We start from the raw sequence: 16,461 nt of genomic DNA, 5'->3' as shown, positions 1-16,461 counted from the left end.
AGATGATCACCCATAAGAACACTCCCCTGATACAACATATGTTCGGGTGGAGCAGATGCAAAATCCAGATCAGGGAACTGAGGCGACCTGCGGCTGTTGAACACCTTCAGCGACGGCCCACTCTGGAAGTCAGTCCAAGGTCAACCCTGGTGCTGCTTAGGCTGGAGGACCCTTCCACCCCCAACTGCCAAAAACAAAGCAACAACAGTGTTAGTAACCAAAACCACGAAGAAAACTCAAGACAGATGCCCACCTGAGACCATTCTTCTCCATGAGTGCAGCGCCCAAGAGCATGGGGTGCACGAAGGTTCTATCCTACGATGTTCTCCTGTCCTGGCGGTTCCTCCTTTCTTGGTTAGAGCATATTTATAGAAACCCCACTTCTCCCTCTTATGCCTTCCAATGAGGATGTGCAAATAGACTCAAGATGGCAGAGGGTGTCAGGGGAACCATCTGAGACATGAAGAGGTAGGGGTGGCTTCTGGCCACTTCTGACTATTTAAATATATATTATAAAAGTTATTTGGTATGCAATAGTATGCAATTTAGTCTCTTGCTCAGATAACTAAACATGGCCAAGATGATTATTATACAGATAATTGGTAGGAATTACCATCAGTCCATTTGAAGCAACTGACTCAATTACTTTCCAATAACAGGGGCAAAGGAGCGGGTGTTTCTAACATGTACATCAGAAACTGGGGAAATGAAATGCTCTCATTCCATGGACTGTGGACCGGAAAACTCTCTTTGTTTGGACATCTTGCTCCATGGCCAGTGCCAGGCATCTCTGGGCTCACTCTTTGGGTCAGAGGGGCAGACAGGCATGGCCAAGAGCCAACTCCCAGCCCAGGACACAAGCCAAATGGGAATCCATTCACGTGCTTGGCTTCCTGGAAGGAGAAATGTTCTTCTTCTTATTTAGTTATTTTTAAACACAGAACTATTCACTTCTTACATCACCATTAACCAAATTTACCTACTTTTAAAAATGTTCAGACAACCATAGCTATTCAGATGCTAAGGGTAATACCCTGGGTGGAAAACTTGGATTTAAGCTGCCAATTCCCCCAAGGCTGTCCCCTTCTTCACCCACCTCAGGAATCTGCAGAGAGTTCCAGAAGCTTTGCTCTTCTCTAAGCTTTCCTTGCACAATGGCTGTGGCTGCCCTGCGCTGTAGGCTCAGCCCTCTCTCCATCCAAACACCCAGCTCCAAACAGCCATGACAGCGGGTTGCTACAACTTCCTCACTCCTGCTCCCTCTGTCATTTCTCTAGGAAGGGATGTGGTAGCCCATGCTAGTTTGCCATCTAGTCAGGAAATGGCTCTTGTAATTTACTGACACTCAGATTGATGTGTCAAACCTGAGACATTGTCTATTAATGTCCATTGGGACCCACGAGGATGCAGTACTCCCTCTCCTCTTAGCCACCCCTGTCCCCTTATCCTCCCAGCTTAATTATATAGTACAGTCTTTGTGAAACTAATTTCCAGAGTGCATATTATGACCCTGTAAATGTTGTCCACAGTTGATTTGACTTCTGTCTTATATACCTGTTTACTTTTTCTGCCATTAATGTTACCTCACTGTTTTTATTGGCTTACATTTTTTAAAAAGTGGTTACTTATTCTTTCCAAACTATTCAAATCTTTATGGTGTATTTTCCATGCAAATGAATCACTAAGTCATCTACCAGTTCTCTTTTCCTTTTCATAGAGTCTCCCTTTATCTTCTCCAATAAGCATAACTCTTGGAAGGATACATTAAGAGGCAAATCTATGGAGAGACTGGGTATCTGACAATGTCTTTATTCTACCATTATACTTGATAGACAGTTTAGCTGGATATAGAATTCTTCTTTGATAACAAAATGTCCCTGTAGGAGTTTGAAGATACTCCTTTTTTTTTTCTTTCTTTAGTATCCAGGACTGTTTTTAGAAGTCTGATGCCATTTTGATTTCCCATGTGTGACCCCTTTTATTTTTCTCTGCCTATTCTGGGTTTCTGGGATTTCATGGTTCCTTCCCATTCATTTTGCTGGATACTTAATGGGTCTTTTCAAGCTGGAAAATTATATCCCTCAGTCTGGTAAATATTCTTGACTTAATTCTTTGATAATTTCCTTATTTCTGTTTTCCCCGTTTTCTCTTCCTAGATCTTCTCTTAGTCAGTTGTGGGTCTTCGATACTATTAATTTTTTAAATCCATATTCCATTTCTTTGTCTTTTGGTCTTACTTTCTGAGGACTTTCCTGGACTTTTATCTTCCCAATTTATTTTTATAGATGAAAAAAAAATAGGATCTACTTTAATCTCCTGGACTTTCTTGTTCTCTTACTGTTCCTTTTTAAAAATACAAACATTTGTTATTTCATGGAAGCATGTATTATTATCTAAGTGCAGTTTTTGAAATTTTCTGTAAATGTGTTTCTGCTGAATCTCTCCGCCCCCATTCATTTTTGATCTTTTTTATTCATGTTGGTTTGGGCCTAATGCCCATATTTGAGCAAGGCACTACGCTGGTGGGAGGCTCTGTGTGGGGCTTCTTAGTGGTCAGCCACAGTACAGACAGATCTGCAGCTGGCCTTTTCTCTGGCAAATCCTCAAATATGCATCTGTGGAGATCTCTCTAGGTGGTTCAGTCTCTCCAGAAAAGACCCCTCCAGTATTCTACCAGGGGTCACATATTTGGTTTCCGTTGCCCAGGAGCCCAGTTGGGGAGGGACTACAGAGGTCAGTACATAGAATTTCTTCCAATAACATTGTATACATGGTATAACTCCCTTCCCTCTCCCCCCACTCTTTGCTGTGTCCACAGCCCTAGAGCCTTTCTGGTTAGATTCCTCCAGAAGAAAAAGCTTCTAGTTATATCTTGGATTAGGAAGTTTGGATAGGTACCTGCCTGGCTGCAGAGGTCAGGTAGAGGGAGGGACCTGTTTCAGCCCCAACCCCACTGCCATCTTCTGCACTACCTGTGGCATCAATGCCTGAGTTTCTCAGGGTTTTGGAACAGAAGTTGGCACCTTGCTGATTGGGACCTCCCTCTGTGGGCACTGAAAGCTTGTTTTCTCTTTCTGTTCCATCAGCACCACTCCTCCAACCTACTTGTGGATCGTGGCCCCTCCCCAGACTGCTTCTCTGCCCTTTCTTCATCTCCAATTATAAAGCAGTGCCAGGTTTTCTCATCAGCCGGTGCCACATCTCCAAATGGCTTTTCAGTGTCAGGCCTATCAGGAAATTAACTCGTCATGCAGTGACAGCTGCTAATTTTTCCCCTTACATGTCAGATGGATCGCCTGCTGAAGCTAAGAATGAATCACCAATCCCTGATTAGAAGGTGCTTCCGAAACCTATAACTGCCATCTGAGCTAACTTTTTCCTTCATGTAAAATGATATCACCCTCGAGGAGAACAAAACGAATTGTATTCTTCACCAAGACGGAACAGGAGGAGGTTGCTTAAGTGAGCCCCATGCTCTCTTAAATTATGGGCTAATATTAAACAGTAAAATAAGTGAAAACTTAGTTCTTTTTTCTTGGCTTGCTAAATAAATGGCCTTTCTTGTTCCTTAATTCTCTTCCCACAATCAATTCTGGGTTAGGATTCTAAGCTGGTTCTTCCATTTTTTCTCTTATGCCATTAGTTTATCTTTATGTTCAGGAAAACAAAGTTTGCCAGACTTGGGAAATGTGAATGCTGCCCAGTGATCATAGAATTTCCTAGACACTGTGCTACTGGGCAGAGGGGCTCTTGTTTATAGAGGGAGTGGTGGGTTGGAGCTGTGGATTTTGGCCTGGTCCTGGCCAGGTTTGGGCCTTGATGGTTCTTCATCGTGACTCCCCAGGTGAGTAAGGCCAGGCCTGGGCTGCGATGGGTCTCCACTGACATCTATGACGTAACTGAGTCTGGATCCACCAAGGATTCTTAGCCGTCTCTCTTCTCGGACTCTGGGTCCACATTTCAGGACTGAGCTGATACATGACAGTGGAGCTTTCAGTGCTACTGACACATTCTTAGCACTTGTAGTTAGTTTTTGAAGCAAACCAAGCCGCATGAAGGATGTTCTTTGCACTTATCAGGTCATGTGGTCTGTCTGCCTGTGTGCTTGTGGTGTGGTGGGAGATGTTCGGCGTCTCCTCCCTCAGATCCAACTGGTCACTGAGGCCTGTAGCCACCAGAAGGACGCCCAAGTCACAGTATCTCATTAAAGTGACCTTATGTGGCCAAAACTTCCTTCTCATGGCAACTGCCATTCCGTAACTCCGCACCATACACAGGGAGCAGTGGCCGACTTCCGCCGTAGGGGCTGAAATCTAAACCATGCCTCTGTTCACTTGGGCAGGGCATCCGGTCTTCCTTGCAAGCCAAATGTCCCTGAGGTACAGTCACTTAATTGGGTGTAGCTTAACACCAAGGTGGTCTGCCTGGATTATAGCCTCCAAGGCAATATTTCGTTTGCTTTGTGTGTGTGTGTTTTTTTTTTTTTTTACTTCTTTAAGGTTCTATTATATTCTCCAACAAAAACTTCAATAAAAGCAGTAAGCTGGCCATGTTTCCTTCGTGGATAAAACGTGCTGGGTGACCATGCCCTGATCATAGAGGCCACGCCTCATTATTCCGAGGCACATGCTGCGTGTAGGCTCCTTGGAGTCCCTTCTGTGCCTATGGTCATGTTGTGAGAAGAGAGGTACTATTAACCCAGCTCCAGCGGTGATTATAGGAAACAATGCCCACTGAATCCGTCGCAATCCTTCTGAGCCTCAAAACACCTTCTGCACAGTTTTATTTTTATGCAAAGGCCTGCTCTTTCCATTGTGTGTACAACGTGATTGCTGGTTTGACACTGCAGGCTACACTGGTTTGATGAAGGATTAAATGCCACCTGAGACATATTTATCCTAAATAAATCACACACAGTAAACTGCAGCGTGTCAGTGTCAACAGCCTGGACTGCGGCAGAAAGGTTAGCAGTACAGGCCTGAGCACAGGGAGGAATTAGCATCGCGCCGACCACAGCTACCGCGAACAGGGATGAGCACGAAGAAATATTTCCAGTGGAAAACACGCCCCCTCCTTTCTCTTTTCTTTTCTCTCTCTCTCTCCCTCTCCTTCTCTCTCTCTCTCTATTAACATGTATGAGAAGCCTGGAGAGGGGCACCAGTTTGTAAAGGTCACCTTTACCCTGATAACAAATGGAGTTGATCCTGTCACTGTTTGCTGGAGACAGTGTTTAAGAACTGACTTGCCCTGCCATTTTTAAGAAACACAAGCAAGTCATACTCAGCTAATTATGAATCTCAATGTTGAACTTGAAATCTTACCTTTTGTTTTTTTTTGGGGGGGAGGGCTGGCTGTGTAAAGGGAGGTGGCTCTAGGACCCACAGGACTCCAAGCCATGGAGACAAGGTTGGGCTCTCGGGGCAGAGGGCTCGGCTTCTCTGGGAAGCTCATACTCTCCCCCCGCCCAAATCCATTCAAAAAGGTGATCTAAATGGTACTTCTAATTAAACTAAAAAGGGACCATTCTCTCTTCCTTTCCTCATGTCTGTTCTTCACAGTTTTTCGATATTAGCCATGATAGAAGACGTTAATGTCACCAGAACCTGCCTGTGGTCCCATGCCCACCAGGCCACGGAGGTGCCAGTAAGGAGCCAGTACACCTGCCAGTGGGCAGACGGGGGGGGGGGGGGCAGGGGAGGGGGGGGGGGGCGGGGGGGGGGGGAGAAGTCCGTGTCAGACAGAGGCGCGAGCTCTGGTTACTTTTCACAGGTGCCCACTGGTTGACTGCTGGAAGTACAACATCATCATTCTCTTTAATGCTATAGTTTTATTTCAAAGAAAAAAGAAACAGAACAAAACAACCTGTGCATGGGGGGAGGGAATTATTTTACAATTTTGGAAAAGGGAGAAGAGCAACTGTATCAAGAAACAAATGACTGGGACGTAACCTTGCGCTCCACAGCTGCAGTGGACCCCGAGCTGCACAGACAACGCGGGTCAGGGCGGGCTCCAGGTGGGGCTTCCTGTTGGTAATGTTTGACGTCAGTCTTTCACACTGACATAAATTACAAATAAATCCCGCCACCATGACATAGATATGAACGTGCTATAAAAAACAAAATATTGGTATGAACAGTATTTTCCAGAGTGCGTGTTTCATATAGAGACTTTATTATATGAAATGAAGTCAAAAAAAGAAGCAATGGGTTGACTTAACCAGGGTGCATTTTAATGAAACATGAACTCCAAGGCTCTCCTTAACCGCAGGCTTTAGGAGGTTCTTTTAAGCAGAAGGCAACCAGAGCTCTGAATACACCTGCCATGTCTGAAGAGAGCAAACTGATGCAGGAGATGAATGACAGGCTTCCTTTGGTCTGGGGACACATTTCAACAAAATGAACAGGGGTGGGTTACATCAAGACAGTAATACTTGCAGCTGCAGTTTTAACCGAATATAGAATAAAATGTGTAAACGGCTACATGCTGGGTTGCCGAACAGACAGGTCTCAAGCCACAAACATACTGTGCTTACACGTCCACCAGTGGGGCACGGTCCTTTGAGAACTGAAATGGGAAAACATCTGTGTGTGTGTGTGTGTGTGGGGGGGGGGGGGGTTGGGGGGGTGGTGATGCAGAAAAGAAAACTCAGATTCTCCTCGGCACAATGTATAGAACAGAGGGAAAGACCTTTAACAAAAGAACCAAACAGTGAGCAGATCTGGGGCGCAGGGCCCTGCCTCCATTTGCAGCTCTGCTGCTGGCCCCCTGGCTGCACGGGCTCTCATCCCTCCACTGGGGCATCCTGGGACTGCGCGCTTTTAAGCAGCAGTGTGAGCCCTGGACGAGAGTGTGTTTGGTGCTCCTTTGAGCTACACTGTCATTGTTGGGTGGGGACCACTGTGTTCACATGTGCTGCTCTTTCCACACATGACCTGTGCCTCAGGCTTCTTGGAGTTCGTGACTCTCTCTTTGGCTCTGAATGACTGTGGCTGCCGGGGAGCCCTCTTGGGTGTAAATGACCATGCTGGTCAACTGTTCCGTCCCACTGGGGACCATGGCCCCTGCTTGCAGGATTTCCTGCGAGTCGGCTGTCTCTATCACGGTGTGGGAGTACATGGCCGTCTCATCCTGCACCCCGGGGGGCAGTTCGGTCACAATATAATGGGTCGCGCCCTCGGGAAAGTTGCCACCGGACTCGCGGACCATGGCCTGGACCAGCTCCTCTGTGACAATGATCTGTGAGATCTCCCCGTCCTGCTCCGCCAGCTCCGCGTGCTGCCCCGGGGCCCCCGCCTCCTGCATGACGATCTGCGAGCCCTCCCGCGCCAGCATGTGGACCGCACCCTCCTCGTTCACGATGACCTGGGTGACGCCCTCTTTCAGCAGCTGCCCGGCTGCGGCCGAGTCACACACAGCGAACTGAAGGACGCCCTGGACCATCTTCTTGAAGGCCACCTGGGCGCGCTCCTGTGAGGCGACGACAGCAGAGGGCTGCACCACCTGGGTCAGGACCTCCATGGGTTCCACGGCGGCTGGGCTCCCCTCCACGTCCGGGAACACGTGGACCTCGGTGGCCTCAGAGGGGGGCACCTCCTGCCCGGGCAGCTGGACCAGCACATCTCTGTGGCCAGCCCTGCCCTTGTCCTCAGGCCCAGCCCTGCCTTCTGCCCCTCCCAACTCACTGACCGCACACAGCAGGGCGTCCAGGGCAGAGGCCGGGTCAGGCTGGGGGATGGCGCCCTCGCTGAGGTCTAGGATCTCCTGCTTGGTCACCTGCTGAATCACTGCGCCACCTGGGCTAAGGGGCTCCGCCACGTGACCTTCCATTGAGCCCCCCACCACCACCACCTGGGTGGCTTCCTCTGCCATCTGCTCCGGCAGTACCGGCCCTGGCGCCCCGCTGCCCACAGGCGCTCCGCTGGGGCTCGCAGCAATGACCTGCCCGTCTTCCGTGATGTGCACCACGCGGGCCACCTGGCCGGCCAGCGCCAACGTCTGCAGCGTGGCCGCGGCCGTCTCCTCCACGGAGGCATCCAGGGCGAACTCCCCGTCGTAGCCCTGGATAATGATGACCTGCTGCACCTGCTCGGGCACCGCCGCTGCCCGCCGGCTGCTGCGCAGGGGCCTGTCTTTGACCGGGGACTCCTCCGCCAGCGCGGCCGCAGTGAACGGGCTGTCCGTCTCCACGAACGTGGCTCCTTGGCCCTTCAAACGGCATTCGTAGGACTTGGAAACTATGCCTGTGGGAGACAGGACCAGTTAGAGCCAGCGAACGAGTTCATTCTTAAAAGTAAGACAATTCTCCCGCAGGCACTTTCGAACCTCAACAGAAACATCACTGTGAACCCTGCTCAGGAGCAGCGTCCTCCCCGGGCCAGGAGCTCACAGAAGCAGCCACCTAGGGGCCTGGCAGGAGCTCCTGGTTCAAGAGCGAATAGAGCTGTGAAGGCGCTCGCCCTTTGCACATCCTGCTCTGACTGCCCTGTACAACTCTTACCCCTGTGTCTGCGTCCCAGTGCTGGGAGGGAGTCAGGCGCCCTCACCTGCTGTCATTTCTAAGATGACTGTCAGCCACTGGAGGAAAGTGAAGATCAGTACAGTCAGCAGCAGTATCTTTGGACCCAGAGGAAAACCTTTCTTTAATGTCCAAGTATTAGACAGGGCATATATTTGTGTACTCAGCCAAAAGAATGAAAGCCCTGCATCAGCTTCTAAAAATATGCCATCAATAAACAGCTCCAGGAGGACAACACAGCAAGTGTTTACTGAGCATTCACCATGCTTCAGGCACAAACTTCAGTGAAAGGCCCCTTGCTTGTCCCGCCATGGGCCACAGGGGCCCGACAGGATGGGGCTGCAGCAGGGCTCCCAGCTCTCAGGGCTGGAGACGTGGACTGCCCTCTGCTATGCGGACAGAGAGCTCCAGAAGCAGAGCTGGGACAATGGGCAGAGAACAGAGGGCCAACGCCAGGCAAGGCAGGATATCAGGCCTCAGGCAGAGGCCCAGGTGAGCGCACACTTGCCTTCCCCAGTGTCATCCACGATGCAGGCTGATGTTTAATAACTGGAAGTATGAATGAAAATTATAATCTTTATTTTCATTAAAAAAGAGACTGACTCTTCAAAGAGAGTTCCTATTTTCTTCTTTAAACCTCAAAATTTCTATTGGTTTCCTTAATATCACCTCCTTCCTTCCTACATAAGAATGATCTATAAGTGATCCCCACTATTTCCATATTTCAGTGGCAACTACATTGTAGAAATATTCCACTTTACTCCCTTTAATGTGTTTTTTTTTTAATCCTTACCCGAGGTCATCCCCCCCACCACTTCCACTGATCTTTAGAGAGAGTGTGGAAGGGGGGCAGGGAGAGAGAAACATCGATGTAGGAGAGAAACATCGACTGGTTTCCTCCCGCATGCTCCGCAGCTGAACCTGGGATCAAAATCTCAACCGAGGTGACAAAATGTCCATGAGTTTAGCAAAATGGCTACCTAGAAACTCTCATGCACTGCTGCTGGGAATGCAAACTGGTACAGCCACCGTGGAAAATGGTATGGAGCTTCCTAAAAAAATTAAAAATGGAACTGCCTTATGATCCAGCAATTCCACTTCTGGGACTATATCTGAAGAAACTGGAAACACTAATTTGAAAGAATATATGCACTCCTGTTCATTGCAGCATTATTTACAATAGTCAAGATCTGGAAACAGCCCAAGTGCCCATCAGTAGATGAGGGGATAAAAAAACTGTGGTACATTTACACAATGGAATACTATCTGGCCATTAAAAAAAGAACAAAACACTACCATTTGCAACAGCATGGATGACCCTGGAGAGTATTATGCTAAGTGAAATAAGTCAGTCAGAGAAAGACAAGTACCATATGATTTCACTCATATATTCAATATAAAGAACAAAATACACAAAACAAAAGCAGACTCATAGACACAAGATTGGACTGGTGATTGCCAGAAGGTGGGGGTGGGGTGGGAGACTGGGTGAAAAAGGTGATGGGACTGAGAGGTACAGATTGGTAGTTGAAATACAGCATAGGAAATACAGTCAGTAATATTGTAATAACTATGTATGGTGGCAGGTAGGACCTAGAAATATTGGGGGAAACACTTTGTACAGTACACGATTATCTAACCGCTATGTTGCACACCTGAAGCGGATACAAAAGAATACTGAATGTCAACTGTAATTGGACAAAATAAAAATAAATAGCTCCACAAGCTGGATGAGCCTCTGATTTCTCGTTTACTTGCCTAGCAGAGTGAAGACAACGAGGACCCCTAAGGAGGCCACCAGCCAGCTCCCCCAGGGCTCTTCAGACTGTCCTGAGGTTATATGAGCATCAGGAGAGCTTTGTGGGAATCAGCCCATTGCTTACATGGACCTGCCTGTTGTGCCCTGCTGTAGGGATCCCCTACCCCACCCTCCTGCTTGTCAGAAAAAACACACGGCCTCAGGCGGATTCGGGTTCAGAAGAATCATGAGACCAGGTTAAAGCACAGGGATCCTACAGAGAAAGGGCTGCTCACTGTAATCCTCTCAGCTTTGACCCTCCCTGACTCTTTCTCCTTGGAGGTCAGAGGCCAGGTTGGGTGGGCGGGGCACTGCTGACCTTGGTCTGTCTGCTGTCCACTGGACCCCCAGCTCTTGGCCTGCTGGGCTTGCCAGTTGGCTCTGGGAAGCCTGCAGCTCCTCTCCTGGGATGGGACATGCTACTTACCGTCACGACACCCTGGACTTGGTCCTGCTGTTCCTGCCCATTCTGTCTGTCCTCCTTACACCCTGAACTTAATGTAATTTCAAGGTCACTTTCAATCTAATTTAGAGTATGAAAAAAAAATATGGACACAAAAGTAAAGAAGACAGCCTTCAAATAAACCCCTCCCCTATTAGTTACAGGAGAGAGCATACTGCCTTTTCATTAGACAACAGGAGAAACTATTGTGGTTGGGACAGACGAGTATCTTGCTCTTAGTTGCCTCTGAAGGAATGCTCGCGCCCAGTGCACACGGGGTCCGAGTGGTCTCCCCGAAGTCTGCATTGGACAGAGACCCTCCAGGGCAGAATTACCCAGGGCCCTTCACAGCACTAGCGATTGTGCCATCCTGAATTACTTATTGAATTTATTTGAATCGAAGTGGGTGAGGCCCCTCTAGACCAATACAGTAAACCACATGGGTAAATACTGCTGTCAGGTGGTATGCTGAGGCTCAGCGATGCCAACATCCTAACCTCGCCCGCGAGCCTCGCTGTCCCAGCACAGTTCATAAACGGGAGTGCAGGTCCATCTTTTGATTCAGCAATTTAATAACTTCGCGTGTGCTGTCAGTACTGCTTTGAAAAATAGCACCTATAAAATGTAACAGCCTCAATCAGATTGAAAAAGATCCAGCCACTGAAGATTCGTCCATTCTGACCGTAATGAATTAATGTTGAGCCACGTGGAAGTTCAAGTGTCATTTAAACTAATGCGAATCTCTGCTGTGACTTTAAATTCTAACTGGATGGTGCCCGAGAATTCACTGGGCACATCGGCTTCAATTTCTGAGATCTTTCTAGTAAATACGAACTGGAAAGCTCACCGGTGCAAAGAGCCAGTGGGCGTGGTATTTGGAAAGCAGGAATGTCGTACAGGTTTGTCCTTACCTGCTCAGTCACCATGATAGCTCCAAACCCGCACCCATTATAATGGATCTCAGATGCCCAAAATAATCTGTTACACTTTACGTTTTTCAAAGACAGTGTTCGATTTCAGTATAAAAATAGCAGCTAATAGCTGGCGTGTCTGAAGCAGTCCTTTTGGGACCCATTTCCAACAGGACAGTACGTGGCTTTGTGGAGAAGGCGCAAATGAAGCTGAAATGCAGCCTAGTGCCTGCTTATGAAATTCCAGCACGCTGCTCGGTTGCTTTCCTGAGAGTGGAGGTACTGCCTCCCTTCTCGTACGAAGCGCACTGAACACTTACAGCCCCGGGAAGTGGGACGGGCTCCGGGAGGGTTGAGAACCTGCTTTGGGAAGTGATTTCTGATCAGGCTCACCTCTCCCGAAGCTCATCCTGCAGCTCGGCGCCTTCCTGCCCGTCCTTGTTGAGGAGCCAGTCTCCAGGGCTGACAGCACACACCCCGCCCTGCAGGTGCAGGGTGAAGTGGCACACACCTCCCCGAACCCTGCTCCCGTCTGCTGCCCGCTGTGCCCCTGGGACGCTGCAGACAGGGCTCAGTCCCTGACTGCTTCCTGGCTGTGTGTGTGCTATTCTCTCCTCGCTGTCATCATTTTTTCCCACAGAATAAATACCTTATGCTTTTGTTAAGCTTACATTTAATTAAAATGTACAGAATTTGTGCAGTAAACTCGAATGAAACAAATAAAACAAGGGCCCCCTCTCTTGAAGGCATACGTTGTGAATGAAAAATGTCATTACAGACTAAAAAATTTTGCAGTAAACAGGGCCTACGGAGAGAAGTTTCCCCTGTAATGACATCCATAAAATACACAAATGGCACTTTTAGTACCATCCTGAATATGGCATTTTCTGTGCTCTACACACAATCTAAATGGTTTGATCATAGAGCATAATACTCCATTGGGTTTATAGAACAATCAATGTTCCATAAAATGATGTATTTATCCAATAGTAGGCTCAGCAGTTACTGGCGGGTGACATTGCAGGACACGGGCCGGCCTCCTCGGCGGCGCGCGGCTGTAAAACTTATCTAACACCCACTTCAACAACTTCATCTCATCTGCGTCAAGTAATTTGTTGAAGCCTCAGCTTGGTTTAAAAAAAACTTGTAATAAAAATTCATAGAATTTTCAGGAGAATGAAAGCCGATGACAATAGAAAGGTCACATTGTGTCTCCACTAAAGGGGTCAAAGGTGGCTAGCAGTTCTAAAACCGAAAGTAGATTTCATGCATCGCCTAGCAGATAAAGATGGCATTAAAAAGACTGGTGTGGGTGAAACGCCTCGCATGTTAGGGAAGCTGGGCAGTATCCTAGGTAAGCCGCTCTGTGGCTATAGACTGCATTTATTTTAAATTTCTAAGCTTCTCCTGAGCAGCATTCACGTGTACACATTGCTAGGTGGCGTCTCAGACACTGTGTGTGTTTTAGACTCTATATTTTGGGAGGGCATAAGCTTGAAAATGCTAGGTTGGCTCCTTGTCATAATTAAAAGCACCCTGGATGTAATACGATTAAAAATGTAATACTCTGCATATAAAAATTGGGGGCACACATGACTATGGTTCTTGAGTCACATTTAATTTTTCTCAACTTCAATTTTAAGATGTAATTTAAGCAAGAGTGTTAAGAAAGCATACTTAATGTCTATTACAATGAAACAATATTAACAGATTATGTTAATAAATTAGAGCCATATATTAATGTCACAAAGCTTGTAAGTTTCTCAAGTGAATGCAGGAAAAATGATAAATAAAAATTCAATGAAATATAACCACCTGCAAAATTCAAAGCTGGAAGTAAATTATTCTTGCAATAGCAGTTACTAATAGTTTAGCCAGTCAAATTGATAAGGAGAATTGCTCTATAGAAGTGGTTCTCAACCTTTCCAATGCCACAACCCTTTAATACAGTTCCTCATGTTGTGGTGACTCCCAACCATAAAATTATTTTCGTTGCTACTTCATAACTGTAATTTTGCTACTGTTATGAATCGTAATGTAAATATCTGTGTTTTCTGATGGTCTTAGGCGACACTGCTAGCGGTTCTCAACCCACAGCTCGTGACCCACAGGTTGAGAACCACTGCTGTAGAGCCTAAGACCATTGGAAAACACAGATATTTACATTACGATTCATAACAGTAGCAAAATTACAGTTATGAAGTAGCAACGGAAATAATTTTATGGTTGGGGGTCACCACAACATGAGGAACTGTATTAAAGGGTCGCGGCATTAGAAAGGTTGAGAACCACTGCTCTATAGCGTATCCAGTTTTCGGACAATCATAATGGCCTGGTGTAGGTCAGGGCACCCCGAGGTAGGCTCCCACAGACTCCTGTGTGCACAGGTGAGTGCCTTCTGTGCTAACCCTGCACAGGAGCAGGAGCCCACCCCACACAGAAGGCTCTACACACCCCGTTCGAGACTCTGGTTACAGAAACCTCTCAGTCCTACTGAAATGACAGTTTCACCAGCATTTTTCTTTTAAGAGAACGGGGAGTGTGTGGGAGGTGGCTGGCTGATCAATGTTTCTCTTTCACATCAATGTTTCTCTCTCTCTCTAAATAAAAAAAAGCATCTTGGTAAATATCTGCTTTATACCACTCCCCCTGCCCCCCAAAGATATATGTTAAAAGAGTTACAGTAAAAGTCGGTTCTGCCTTCATTTTCATGAAGGCCATTGTTTTATAAGAAGAGATCAGAAAAATTATTTTTTCTGTGAAAAATTAACCCAAGTCCACATCATTTCTGAGAGACTATTTCAAATATATAGGACATGCCGGGCAAGTTTTCCTAAAAACTCCCAGGAAGCCTGGACACAAGTTTAGATAACAAGACTTTTAGTCTTTTTTCCTTAGTTAGCATTAGTACTGCATTTAGGGTTGGTGGTGTTTTAAGATGATCTTATAAGACCCCTGAAAGAAATTCTAAGGTATTCAGAAAAAAAAAAAAAACTAAAAATAATTCTTTTCTCAAGTGGGAAATGCATGATGAGCTAGGATTCAACTTTACTGTGAAGAGTCTCCGTGGGCCGAGATATTTCCATGGGCACTGATGAGTAACAAACAATAAAAGACAATAGTTTACCTTCAGAGTCACAAACCCTAAGAAATTGGCTTCTACAGAGGATCATGTTCCTGCAGGAAGCTCCCTCAGTGGGGGGAGCCCTGCCTGCAGGCACATCTCACTCCAGAGCGAGGCATGGTCTCCCAGGTGCAGGTGGCGGCTCTGGGAGGGACTCAGATCTTGTCACTGACCACTAGGAGCACGTGTCTCCGGTACTGGAGGGATGAGGAGGGAGGGGCTGTCAGGGTCCATCACTGGGCCTTGGGCTCTGTGCACATCTGGACGGCAAGGTCAGCCCCAGGCCACTGGTAGGGAACTGCCTTGGACGCTTCCCCTTCCTCCTCTAAGAGCTCCACCCTTGGAGTGCATGACCCTGGGGACCCAGCCCTCACCCTGCCTCCCTGTGTAGCATGTGAAATGTAAGACGTCTGCCACGCTCCTGCCTTCGGGAACCCAGGCCTCGGGAAGTCTTCCTTCAAAGATTCCCGGTACCCTGCAGCCTAGTCCACTGACAGTCAAGGCTGACTCCACTGGACTTAATTCAAACAGGCAGTGACATTCCTTTTCGTTATGGAATCCCCAAAATCAGGAATCCCGATGACCTTTCCCTAAGTGCCCTCTCAGAATCTTATAAAACTCCCAATACGGATAACACAATCTTAGGAGACAAGGCCTATGTTTCAAAAGTTGTACAGGTTACACACACATTAAAGGAAAAACTATGCAAATAAGGCCAGCCAACCAGGTCCTAGGCACTCCTCTAAGGGGTGGACCAAATGTGTCTCATTTTGTTTTCCTGGCAACCCTGTAAAAAGATCACATTCTTTTCTGTAGGCACATTCTGATTTCCTGTGTATTACAGCATCTTCATATCTTTCCCGAGGAAACTAGAGGAAACAGACATTTGTCTTCATTGCAGACACTTTTGCATGAAGGTAAAAAGCAAACCGCTCCTTGGTAACAGCACAGAGGCACCATTAAAATCAAATTTACAGTAAACAGACCCGCAGCTGGGGCAAAATGCGCACCGTTAGTATTTTAATTATCAGCAAAGCTTTCGGAGCTCTAACATCTGCTCACAGCCGAGGGACACAGCTGCTGCCTACACTGAAACAATGCGGATTCTCCACATACTCAAATGGGTCGGCTGTGCCGGGCACACACTAGTAGCTCTCCCTTCCCGTTCAGCCAGCAGGAGGATGGGAACCGGAAGGCCTGATCTCTTCCAAAGTCTGAGATCCAAAGACATAGGGCTCCTTGAGTCTGGGCAGTGAAACACTCCGAGATGGTGCCGAGGTCACTCGTCGCCTGGGTGCAGCCGCCAGCTGCAGAGGACCTGACCCTTGTGCTCAGAGACTTCTAGGACAAGCAGAGTAAACTGAGGCCACTGAGAGCCTGCCGACTGAGTCTGTGAACGTAAGAAAGAGCAGGGGTCACGGGCCTTCCTCAGACCTTCTCAGGCTGACTCAGGGACAGCATTGGGCGTGTCCTTGATGTGCGGCTGGGCCTACCCTCAGCCTTTGTGTACATGGAGACAGCACAAAGGAGGTGGCAGGGCCATGGTCAAGGTGGAAATTAGAATGGATTTCCATGTTAACCAGTGAATGTTACAACCTTTACTTTTAACATCTTTCTAAATACCAGTTAAACTCATATGTAAAAACTGCAGCAAAACTACTTACCTGGGAT

General features: G+C 47.4%; 1 protein-coding gene across 1 annotated transcript in view; it reads right to left on the bottom strand.

Annotated features, from left to right (window-relative positions):
- Positions 1-6,207: 6,207 nt before the first annotated feature.
- The window catches only part of ZNF407 (zinc finger protein 407), a 376,632-nt gene continuing 366,378 nt past the window's right edge, over positions 6,208-16,461 (bottom strand). The window contains exon 8 of the mRNA XM_008160418.3: positions 6,208-8,240. Coding sequence (XP_008158640.2) covers positions 6,940-8,240 — 1,301 coding nt within the window. The 3' untranslated portion in view covers positions 6,208-6,939. The remainder of the gene's footprint in view (positions 8,241-16,461) is intronic.

Source organism: Eptesicus fuscus, chromosome 12 (assembly GCF_027574615.1).
Source record: "Eptesicus fuscus isolate TK198812 chromosome 12, DD_ASM_mEF_20220401, whole genome shotgun sequence".
Taxonomy (NCBI): domain Eukaryota; kingdom Metazoa; phylum Chordata; class Mammalia; order Chiroptera; family Vespertilionidae; genus Eptesicus; species Eptesicus fuscus.
This window is presented reverse-complemented; position numbering and strand designations above follow the sequence as displayed.